The sequence below is a fragment of the Sturnus vulgaris genome, chromosome 7 (assembly GCF_052056855.1).
Source record: "Sturnus vulgaris isolate bStuVul1 chromosome 7, bStuVul1.hap1, whole genome shotgun sequence".
Taxonomy (NCBI): domain Eukaryota; kingdom Metazoa; phylum Chordata; class Aves; order Passeriformes; family Sturnidae; genus Sturnus; species Sturnus vulgaris.
This window is the reverse complement of record NC_142249.1, coordinates 21,505,732-21,517,811: the sequence shown is the minus strand read 5'-3', so window position 1 is coordinate 21,517,811 and position 12,080 is coordinate 21,505,732. Positions and strand designations below refer to the sequence as shown.

The 12,080-nt window shown below is 34.9% G+C and overlaps 1 protein-coding gene across 2 annotated transcripts in view; it reads right to left on the bottom strand.

The window, feature by feature from the left end:
- The window catches only part of TLK1 (tousled like kinase 1), a 68,249-nt gene that overhangs the window by 31,854 nt on the left and 24,315 nt on the right, over positions 1-12,080 (bottom strand). The window contains exons 1-6 of one of the 2 annotated variants that reach the window (XM_088168076.1): positions 11,642-11,740; positions 10,945-11,063; positions 7,419-7,490; positions 3,014-3,089; positions 468-514; positions 25-111 (exon numbers count right to left, since the gene is read on the bottom strand). In XM_088168076.1, coding sequence (XP_088024202.1) covers positions 25-111; positions 468-514; positions 3,014-3,089; positions 7,419-7,490; positions 10,945-11,058 — 396 coding nt within the window. In that variant the 5' untranslated portion in view covers positions 11,059-11,063; positions 11,642-11,740. Of the gene's footprint in view, positions 1-24; positions 112-467; positions 515-3,013; positions 3,090-7,418; positions 7,491-10,944; positions 11,064-11,641; positions 11,741-12,080 lie in introns of those variants that run through there. The other variant, XM_014880156.2, reaches the window with a different exon arrangement.

Below are 12,080 nucleotides of genomic sequence, written 5' to 3'. Positions count from 1 at the left end.
CAGTGATGAAGTTCCCAGACTTACAGAAGAAGGAGCGGAATGTGAATTCTGAGGGGAGCGGATTGCAGGAGGTACACCTCGCACTGGACTCGAGCCGTTTCCACCTTGGTACTGTGGAGCAGATATGGACCTCCAATCAATCTTCTCAAAATACATGATACATCTACTGGATGTACACAGTACATTCTACACCTTGTCTGTACACAGAATTTGTAAATCAGAGCCTTTAGCTCTTTAAAGAGCAGTGTGAAAGATAATGGGTTTTTTATTTTAGTTCAGGCTCTATCAGGAGATGGCTACATCTCTACTTCAAGGTTTAATACTCAGAAGCTTACATAATGTAAAAAGAAGTAATCTCTCAAGAGGCCTGTCCATTACAACCAACAAAGTTGTAGCATCCAAAAAAAGCTACAAGGGTATTTAAAAAGAGAATTTTAAAGCCAAAGTAAATTTTACAAAATTCTTACCTCAAAATAGTCACTAATCTTGTGACCACGTCCCCCAATATTCTTTCCTGCAATAAATAGAGTAATACATTAGAATTGGTTAATAAATTACTTGTGGAGGTTTCTTACATTTTTACCTATAAAATAATCATAGCAAAACCTTACCACTTCTTAATTGGTTTTCTTTGATGTGGTAATATGTGATGTCCCTATATAGGTAATTAAGGGATTGCCAAAACAAAAGGATTTGCATATTCCATTCATTGAGCAATCACATATTAAGTCACCCTCAATTCTTAAACCCTAGACTTCTTCTAGATAACAGGAAACTCATCTGTAATCCCACAGATCAAATCTTTAGCTCCAAGTCCCTTCCCTTTTCAAGAACTATCTCAACGTATCAAATTAACCAAGTCTACTAACATTATATACTCCAGGTGAGTTATTATGCCCAAATATTCTGCCCAAGGATTTTCCTAGATGCTAGCAACAGTAAAGGCATAGAGAATGACAAGTATTTCCAGTCCTCTTAACCTGATTATTAATTGGGTAACACACAGTGTTAACTAGCAAAATAAAACACCAGAGAATGAGATTAGAATTTATCTTAAACAGATTGAGACTTCAGGAGAACTAACATGAATTGCATTTCTTCAACAGGTGGACCTGACCCATCTGTGGCATCCCGGAAATTGCACTTATATCTTAGCCAATGCACAAATGTTTTCTTCTGTTTGGCCCTAAGATTACCAATAAATCTTAAGACTGGGTTTTTCTGCTGTAGAAGTCAGACAATCTGTTAGGAAACACCTTGGAAATGCACTATTGTTCAAAGCTTTTTACTTTATAAAAAGAAATTTTTGCAATATATTAGGAGAACATTATCCACAGATCCATAAATTTAATTTCCACTTTTTAGCAAAGATTTTCAAGCTTTTCTGTAGTTTCAGATCTGATGAATTCTCTCTAGTTCAATATACCTCTGTACTGACACTGCTGCATAATGGTGGATCACTAAGAAGAAACACAAAAAATCAGAAACCTTTGGCAGTCCTCTTTGTGTCAAGACTTTTCACAGAAAAATTTAGATAGAATAATTCCAAGGCCTAGAACTGCACACAGCCAACTTCTCCAGTGGTTACCCAGTCAAGTGTCCTTTTATTGCTGCTACTTCCCTCTAGCCAATTCTTTACCTACCTTGTAATTCTGCTAGTGATTTCTGTCCTCATGCTTAATTCTCATATATCACTTTATCAAATTTGCTTTCATGCAGATAAATGAGACAGGCTGTATTCCTTTTCAGTATAGAAAAATCTATTTGATGTCACGTTACAGAACTCTGAACTGAAGAAATATGTCAAATTATTTTGGCACAGCCAATTATGAATAGATTTACACTGATTTATACCACTTTCCAATTACCCCTATGTTCTAAACAATCCTTTTCTTCAACATTTATGGATTAATTTACATATTACAAAGTCAATATCCTGGGTATGCAATATACAAGAGATGGATTTCTTGTTTCTTTTTTCCAATACAACGGGAGGTTTTTTGCTGTGTTTCTACTGTACTATACCACTCCAAGAGGCTGTAGTTTCTTAGGCCAGCTCCTTGAGAATATTGCAGTGCAGATTACTCAGTTTTATTGCTGCTGACACTAAAACAGTGATTATAAGACATTATAATTATGTTTTCTGTATTAAAAGGTCGCAAAATTTTCCATCATCTCTAATTTCAACACTCATTAGTAACAGGAAGGATAAGCTACTTGAACAATGAAAATAGGAAATTTCATTCAGGTTCTTTGAACAAAGCAGGTGTCTACAAAGTAACACTTAGGAAGAAATTAAAATTAATCAAAAATCATGATTCTTATACTAATAGCATGCTGCATCATGACAACTTCCAGATACAGAGCCCATTGCTTTATATCTGAAGTGACATTTTCTAGCTCTGTTAGAATGAAAAATAAAGCTGATATAGATGGTATTTCTGCTCCCCTTCTGGTGGGTTTTTATCTTGAGGTTAAATTTTCACCAGTCCTCACTCAAAAGCCACACTAAAGAGAGGAATGACAAAAACTAAACTTTGCAAATATTAAATTAGAAATCAGTCTCATCATGATTTCCCCACCCCTCTAGGCTACTACAATCTTCCACAGAAAAGGAAGAATAAAATTCAATTTTTATATGTACCTGTAAAAAAAGTATCAGATACTGTAATCAGTAATCCCTTTTCCCCCTTATCTCCTGAAAAGAAATTCAAACCACAAGGTATTTTGCACGATAAAAATTTCTGTAATTCTTAAAAAGATTACAGAGTTGCATCATAGCTGCGAGTTACACATGCAGTAGCTCATGATTCTTTTGGGTAATTACCAGCCCAGTTCACGTTTTACTTGCCCATCCCTTCCAAGGACAAATGGGAGGGTGAGAAGAATGAGTAACTTATCATCCAAAGCATAACACCCGTATTACGTAAGCGAATATACAGAATTTTTAAGGCTAACAGTCAAAACTGTGTTACATGCAATCACTATCTCATCAATTTACATTTTAATTTACCTTGGCTGCTTTCACTCTGAGTGTCTGCTTTTCTTTTTCTTCCTCTGGAAGGTTCTGACTGTTTCTTCTCTGGAGTCTACAAATAACAAAAAGAACATGATGCAACATAAGCTCTATTTATTTGTATTATTGCTGTATTATTGTGAAATAAATTTAAATCCTCATCCATAAAACATGATTTCACAATTCAGCAGGGATGCAACTTCAGACCATAGTTAAACTAGATAATACAATCTTTGGTGAATCAGGTACAAGCTAGAAGAGATATTTAAGAAAGTGAAAAGTAATTCTTAAATTATCTCCCAAAAGGCAATTACACGTATTAATTGTTAAGCAATTACTCCTTTTCATTCATTCCAGGGTTTATGAACACCCATTTTTGTTTCGTTTATGTCTACATTTTACCAAGAACTATTTTAGCACAGGTGTTTTAAAGCTTAATACTTTGTGAAATAATCTGATTCCCGATGGTGTTTTCTACACACTACTGTAGCATAAACACAAAGTTCTAGTGCTTCAGTAGGAAGTCAATAATGTTACACTTTTTCATAAGTGCAAAAGATACTTCCAAACTAATAAAAAAATAGATTTCTAGAATCTGCTGAGAATTAAAAAGAAAGAAAAAGAGGAAAAAGTAGAGAGCAAAAATTGCTCAAAATGTTAACATCTATCCACTTAGAAAGTGTCCTCCTCATATACTTTCATCTCAAGGAAAAGAAAGAAAAGCATCAATGATAAGTGAAAAAATACCAATCTGTTAGTATTTCTGGAATAAAGTCTTCTATACAGTTACCTAGAAATTACAATCACCATGTACAACACACATAACAAGAAAGGGCTGTGATCAGAAACATCTCTAAATTATATTTGCTGCTCTTTGATTTGAGGATTCAAACCAGTTAGTCTCCCCAATTTAAGTTAAATAATAAAAGCTGCTCTTGCTCATCATATTGCAGCTCTGTGTGTGTGTATTCTTCATGGTGCCTCATACATAACTGGAGAAAGCATACTTACATAAACTATTTTATCAGTACTATTTTACCAGTAAACCAAAGGTCCTTAAAATAGCTCAGACTAAATCTGACATCAGTGACAAGATGCTTCATTCTCTCATGATACCATCATTTTATCATTTTATTGTATCTGTCATTTGCTGGTCCAAATTTGCTTTCTTAACACAGCAAATTATATTAACATTCAAATTTCAACCATCAGTAAAATCATTTCAAGGACACTTCAATTTCAAAATCTTCATGTATAATCAACAAATACTGTTGGCAAGAACCACTTTAAGCTACCTGTGATCACTAGAAAATTTTTAGTCTAGAAAAGAACCAGCAGGACAAGAAGGGTCTTCTTTACCTATCCCATATATTTTTTATGTGTTTTGATTCTGTGTGTAGCTTCACAGAGGTATCTTTGGAAGTTCTACAACTGTAAATGCTGTATTATCAAGCTATGAGTTAAGTTTACATTAAATATATTTTATTTTCAATAACCTCATCCAACTGACATCTGCATCTTTTACAGTGCTACCATACGTTAACAGGGTATACGAACAGACTCCTGGAAATTGAGTTATCTCAAGACTATTGATTCTAAGAGCAGAAAGCATAGCTCCGAAATTTTACTTTAATAATTTGGAATTATTGTCAGGTAAATAAGTAACATTAAGCTACCTTTCCATGAACTAAATTGAAACTGCTTAACCAATTGCATGCTATTCTTGTTTCCCAACTTTTAATTTTGCCATTACATTCCATCGTAGTAATTTCTATCTACCATATCAAGAAGAAAAAAAAAAGTTTAAAAGCTAATTAATGACCAAGCACATAAGATTTCCTCCACCAAAACTAGTTTCTAGCTGCTGTGGCTTGTATTTAAAAACCAACCATTTAAAGAGGTTTACAGTTTTAAAACTCAAGTAATTCATAAAAGTCTATTTCCTTAAGCTCTTCTGATTTCTTTCAGTGTTTTAATTTAACCTTCCAAACTAGAAAGTACTAGCACACTAATGAGGTTATTAATGAGGTTACTCAACAAGGTCATGTTCCCCTTTTCTAAGCACAAAATTCGTATGATAATGTACAGTGCACATCAATCACTAGAAAATGTACTCCAAAATCCTTCCTAATGAATGGAGTCATAGGAATTACAAGAAACTAAAGACTAATGGGGCTGGGGAGTATGTCCCTGATAAATGAAGACTGAAGCTACTTTCTGTACCTGCTGAAGTGTGTACATATAGCCAAGATTTAGATTAAAATCTTATTATTTCATAAGCAAGATATGTTAGACTGTAAAGTTATATTAAAGTCACACATAGCTTGGAATACCAGCAGAGCCTCATACATCTTGGTCTTGATCCGAGTTTTCCCCTCAATTTCACTGTGCTTCCCCTGAGTCTTCCCTTCACATTCATAGATTTAATGTGCCACTTCATGATAAAAGCACAGATTAATGACATCAATGCATCACCAGGGTTTGATCAGAAATTGACACTCTTGTTAGAAATTAATTTCAATGATTCTGAGATTTGCATACCTACTGTTTTTTTCCCTCCCATGACCTATTGTAATACAACAGTGCTCCTTCAACGTCCAATGATGGCACTGCTTCCCCAATGAGCAAGTCTTGTTTCCACACTACCATCACTATTGCTATGAAACCTCCAAGGTCACGTTATTAAAACCAACAAAAACCAACACAACAAAACAATCCCACAACCTGTTTGCAATACTAAGATCTACAGAGCTTGCTTTTTATGGTACTTTAGCATATAAGAAACCAGATGTAATTTTAAGAGCTGTAAAAATTTATTAACATACTTGCTACTACAATTATAATTTAAGCGAATGCAACTAACAACTTCTGAAGAAGTCAAGAAAATGTATTTTGCTACTCAATGTCATTAAGACTCATCTTTCACTGTGCAATGGAGCACAGTGGACTTCTGTGCAGAAACATTTTCGAAAAAGAAGTCTGTTTCTATTTTAGATAACAAGTCTTAGAATAGTTAAAAGACAAAATATTATCCTTACCCAGAAGCATGGCTTGAGGTTAAAACACTGACTTTCAAACTTACATGCCTTGGAAAAGCTTTGCCTCTGTATTTCATGTATAGAACTGTAAAATAACATTTTCCTACACCAAAAATTTATTATACATATAGTGTTCTGAGATCACTCAACTACTCATAGACATGTTTTTGTCAAGGAATTGCAATAATGCATTATAACCTTCAGGCTACTGCAGCACATTTCCATTCCCACATCTACATCAGAACTGCATCACTGCCCAGAGTATTTCTAGGAAAAGCCATGAATAAAAACAACAGGCAGACAGAATCTTCTGGTTAAGAAAATAGTCTATGCAGCTGGATGCATAATCCAGCTGGGAAAGGTGAGTGGAAAAAAAACATAGCAGGGCTTTTTTCAACGAGAAAAACAAATCACACATACAGAACTTTTATTTATAAGGTATCAGCTTTGGGAACCAATTAAATTCACTTGCTGGCAGCCCAGTAAAAAAGCATCTTGTAGTGACTGAGCAAATGAACAATTAGGCCTCAAGTAAAGCTTTGACGTGAAAATAGCACCAACAGCACATTCCAAATAACCACCTCTCCAGCACAACACACTGTCACACACGGTCTAAGCTAGGCTAGAAATCCACTCTTGGTTACAAAAAATCTTATCCGTGCAATCTGTGACACACAGAAGCAAAGCTGTCAGAGGGACTCACCGACCCCGAAACAAGTAAATTCTAAGAGCTGTGGTATTAGTGCAACTATAACAATGCTCATCACTAAGAGGAAAATAGTCAGGGGAAGTCTGAGCTCTGCACATTTAAACCTAATAAAAGCATGAATCCTTTTTTTGGATTACAAATTGGATTTAGGTAAGAAAATACACAGTGACAACAGCAGCTTTTACAAATAAAGATGACGGCTACTAAAGATGTCTGCCCGTGGCATAAATCTGTATTTGAAAAGAAAACACAGTAAACCAGTTTCTAGAGTATTTTCAAGGATTCATCCCAAGATCAGTCGAAGTTATCTGTGCTGATGAAACACTTATTACGTATGAAACAAAAGAAAGCAAACTATATAAGCATTTTCAGCTCCAAAAGCTGTATGCATCCTCACACCATGACTACACAGATAACAGAGAAGCTGAAGCAGCAAGTTTCATGACCAAAAATCCACAGAAGCTGACTTCTTCCACTCACAGTTCCTCTTCCAAGAGATAATGTTTTCCAGTAATTTATGCTCTTTCCTATCTGAGTAGTCTGCATTTTACTTTAAAAGCTTCTATACAAAATCAAGCATCAAAGTAGAATAGAAAAAAATTACGTGTTAGCATTAAAATTCTGAGGTAATAATGAACCAACCCCACACACTTACCTCTGATTCTTTATCACTTAAAGATCCCAAGCTTCCAAAGCTGTGATTTGAACTCTCGTTATTTGTTGAGGCCTACCAAGAGAAATAAAATACTCAACATTACACACAGAATTATAAAACAGAAACCACTGTTAGCACTCACAGCTACAACAAGTAACAGTCATTTCATGCTCGCATGGAAAAATTAACTGTAGAGTACTTGTGACTTGAAGAAGTTCCTTTGCTTCTAAGCCAAGTAAAACCCTAGCATATGCAAAACCACTGGAGAAACTTCTGGAGACACTAGAATTTTTCAATTTCTGAAGAAAAAGAGGAATTGATTTAAAATAGGTTTTAATCTTCCGTCACGGAATAGATTTTAAAAATAATCTTTGCAATAGTCTGGTCTGTCTTGGAGAAAATTAAAATCTATTGTCAGTACTATTCTACATTCTTAAGACATATTTCCCCCAACACAATAAATTTACATTAGTGAGGGAAGAAAACAAACAAACAAACAAACAAAACAAAAACACTGCAAAAAACCCACAAGTAGTGATATAGTCCCAAATTACAGTATTTATTTAGAAATTTACTAAGGCTGATTTATTCAGAAATCTTTTGAACACAGCATGTCATAAAGACATTTTAATGAGTCATCATCAGCTGAGTGTCTTTTTATTAAAAAAAAAAAAAACACCAAAACTCTTATACCGATGGACTGGCCTCTCTTTTACATAAGAAGGCAGAACAAATAAATACTTTGAAGTGGAATTAGTTCCAAGGCAGTTTGCTCCTGAGCATTAAATTCCAGCTCTGTATCAGTTTGCAGGACAGTATTCATCTGTGACATCTGAATAGCTAAATCATCTCTGAATTAAAATTTCCAGAGAAATGTTAATTAAATACACAAAATTTCCATGTATGTTTTCACCCCCAGGGCAGTCTCCAGTACAGAAATGTCTGCATGTAGTTCTTCCTTGCCCTGTGTCAGTACCTGATCATCCAATAATATCAGTAACCTACATTTGTATTTCCAACCTTGCTTACTGAAAAAGCTTGGACATGATGGGCTTTTTCACCTTAAAAATTCCAAAACTCTTCAGCAAAACACATGGTAAGGGTAGCCTTTCAAAAGAGTCTAAGTAAGAGTCCATTTCAATTTAATTACTAGAAGAGTACAATGACCTAGAATATTTGAAAAAAGAACCATTAAATGCAGTTGCAAACTCTGTATTGTCTTGCTAGTTTAGGAAAATTAGAATCTGGTACATGGGGATTTGGATTTGTACACAAAGAAGTTTTCTCATTTTGGCCTTCAAAGTGAAGGCAGATCAATGGATATTATATTTAAAACTCACATTTTCCCAGTTACCTCTGCACATCAGATCAAAAACGTTTTATCAGTTTTTTTAATAAGAATCAGATAAGCCCGTCTGAACACCCCCCACCAGGGCTACAGACTATATTTTTTGAAAAGCATTTTCTTCCAAACACAGCCCAGATCAGCTTCTACACTTCACATTATCTGGATGGATACACTGAATGGTCACAAATAAAAGAAATACAAACAAAACTGATATAATTGTGGTTATACTGATGGTGTAACAAATCACAGGACTAGAACATAAGAACAACAGTGTCTTAGATGAGGATCTGCATCTACAAGAAAACAGTGGTAATAGTATCCTCTGCAAACATTTATTAAAGCATTTGGTTGTATTAAAAAAACACTACTTCATCTAGATATCCATTTGGAAACCAACTGGACGAGATGCAAATCTTGGAATGCATCAGGGACAAGAAATTTATTTTTTCTGTGACAGAGTGAAAAAGGAAATTAGTTATTTTAAATTTTGTTTTCTGGCTAATTTGGATGAACAAACTGAGAATGTGAAAGTAGAATGTAATTTGGTTAACAGCTGAAATCAGCTGAACAAAAGACAACAAGAAAAAGACTTCAACAGACCTTAGGAAATGGTAAGAATTGACTCACAGGGAATCAAAGTTTAAAGAAGAGGAATCTTCTTTAAAATGCCTTTTAAAAAAATGTATTACACATACAGCAGTAGACAGATTATGAGGGGAAATTTGCAATAAAGCAAGGGGCCAAAAGAGCTGTATCAAGAAGCAAAAGTTAAATGAATTTAGAAGTACAGATCTAGTAATATAAATGAATAGTAATTTGAATTTTGAGCAACTACCTGAGCTATTAAAATGAGTCAATTAATCAGGAGAGTAAGCAGTACTAGAGAACCCAAGGAATAAATCAGCAAAGATGAGCCAGAATTATTGTGTTTGTCTCTAAGATTTTTAAGCATAAGATACAGCAAATATACAATTTTGCAATCATAATGAGAAGACAATTAAACAGTGCATCAATGTCACTGTGTCAATCCAACCTCATTTCTTCCCCAATTATTTAATTCACTTCTTGGTTTAAATGGCAGTAACAAGTATGTCACCTTTTTACAACTTTGTGACAATTACCTTCATGTCACTCTCCAAAGCAAATTAAGATATGACACGAGATCACTATGTAATAATTTCAATTCTGTGTAGTTTGTTCATAGTCACCAATACATGACATGTCTTCAAAAATTTCATCAATGTCTGCTATCAGGAAGTATTTTGTTCTGTAATAGCAGTAGCTAAAATACAGCATAGGAAGCTAAAAATACTACAAGTTTGTGTAAAGCACTTAAAACATGAGGACACTGCAAACACTTTGGAAACAGAATTCAGAAGTAATTTAGTCATGAGGGAGGGAAATGTGCTTAAAAAAATTAGTATTAAACCTTTTTGGTATCAGTTTATGAACTACTCTACTTGATGGAGAACATTCAAATGCACAAACACAAAATGGGAGTACTTCTGGCTAGGCAGTAGTATTGCAGAAATCAGTCTTGGAAGCTGAAGCAAACAGCATATGCAGCAAAGACAAAATTATTTTGCAGATGTATTAACTGGAGGGAAATATACAACATATGGAAGGAAATTATTCATGTTCATAAGGTTCTTCCTCAAGTGTTGCGTCCTGGCTTAGATACTAAAGGACAAGAAGTCTACACTGAAAGCAAGAGAAATTGATAAAATGTCTGGAAATGTTGAAATCATTTGTTTATCTATATGCATTAATCTTCAAAAAAGTTTGATTTTATAAACAGACATCACACCAGACTGCTCGTTTCTATTTCAAGTGGAACTATAAGTAGATGGTCATCTGCAGCAGGGACAACTCCACCTAAATACTGGGAAAATCTTCCACCTCTGATCACATGTGCACTACAGCAAAACCACAAAAGAGCCTGTATAAGCTCATTCTTCAGTGTTTTTAAGAACCATTCAACGTCCACGTCAAAAAAAGGTTCAGGATAAACAATCCTATCTCAAAGCAAAATAACAGACAAACAAGGCTTTTTCTGAGAGCCTCTTTCAACCCAATGTTTTTACAAGTAAATCACATTGACAATACAAAAATGAGATGGTGTGAGATAAATCAGTATTTCAAACATGGCAGATCTGAATAACTGCTCTTAGGACTTACTTTAGCTCCAACACTGCAACTTCCAGTACTCCCAGTGCTGCCACTTACTACTCCTGTGAATCTTGCCTCTAACAATTCTTGTCTTCTTGGGTCCAGGCTATGAAGTTCATCCATTGCTCCTAAAAACATACATATATAAAATTCATTACATTTCCTAATATTTGCAGTGGAATATTTCACAAACAAGCCAAACATACCACTGGCCTATGCAAAGAAGAATTTGTACCCTCAACTTGACAATGACTCACCATCTGTTACCTAATAACCAAAGCACTCAAGGAATTACAAAAATTTTGCGGCAAGTTCTGCATATCAGAATAGCCTTGTCAATTCTGGTTGAAAACTAGAACCTGTTAGAGGCATGTAAGAGACACAGAGTCTGCAGTATGCAATACGCCAACCAGGCAATTATTTATAGATTAAAAACTAGCTGACAGGAACAAAATATTTTCCAGCATAAAACCTCCCAATTCCGCAATGCATTCTGCAATGCTCTGGGTTTTGCTATTATTTAAACGTTAGACTATCAATGTCAAAGATCAACAAGCAGGAATTATAGGGGGAGAAAAAGGAAAATCAGAAGGTAGATCAGAGTCCTCAACACATGCAAAGGAATGTAGTGCTACACGGAGGTCCAAAGGTCAGAGAAAAAAGGAGCAGGATCAGCAATAAAAAAGAAACCAAGAATAACAGAGACCCTTGCAGAGGTGATGGCTTCGACAGAGCCCTGTAAATGGAGTAAAGCAGGGCTGCTGGCATCTGCAGGGAAAGTAAGGTGGAAGGAAATGGAGGAACAAAAGGAGCTTCTGATGAGCTCAGCCTACATGAGTAGGCTGCAACATGATGTGCAGCTTCCTAATTTGTATTTAAATCACTTATGGCTGTTTAATGAGTCTGAAAGATGATGTAGACAAATAAGTCCTCCGTATTTACACAAACTGCATTCTGTGTTTTTTATCTTTTCAACTACTTCAACATTTGGTTTATCTTCAATTGGAAACATTTTAGTTGCTTTATTTTAAATAAGATAATTCATGTCGAAGTCTTAATGCACTATTGTAACAGCACATCCTTCAAGTTCCACATAGTAAAATAGCCTCCGTTTTTTCCAACTAAGACACAACAAGTTGCTGCTT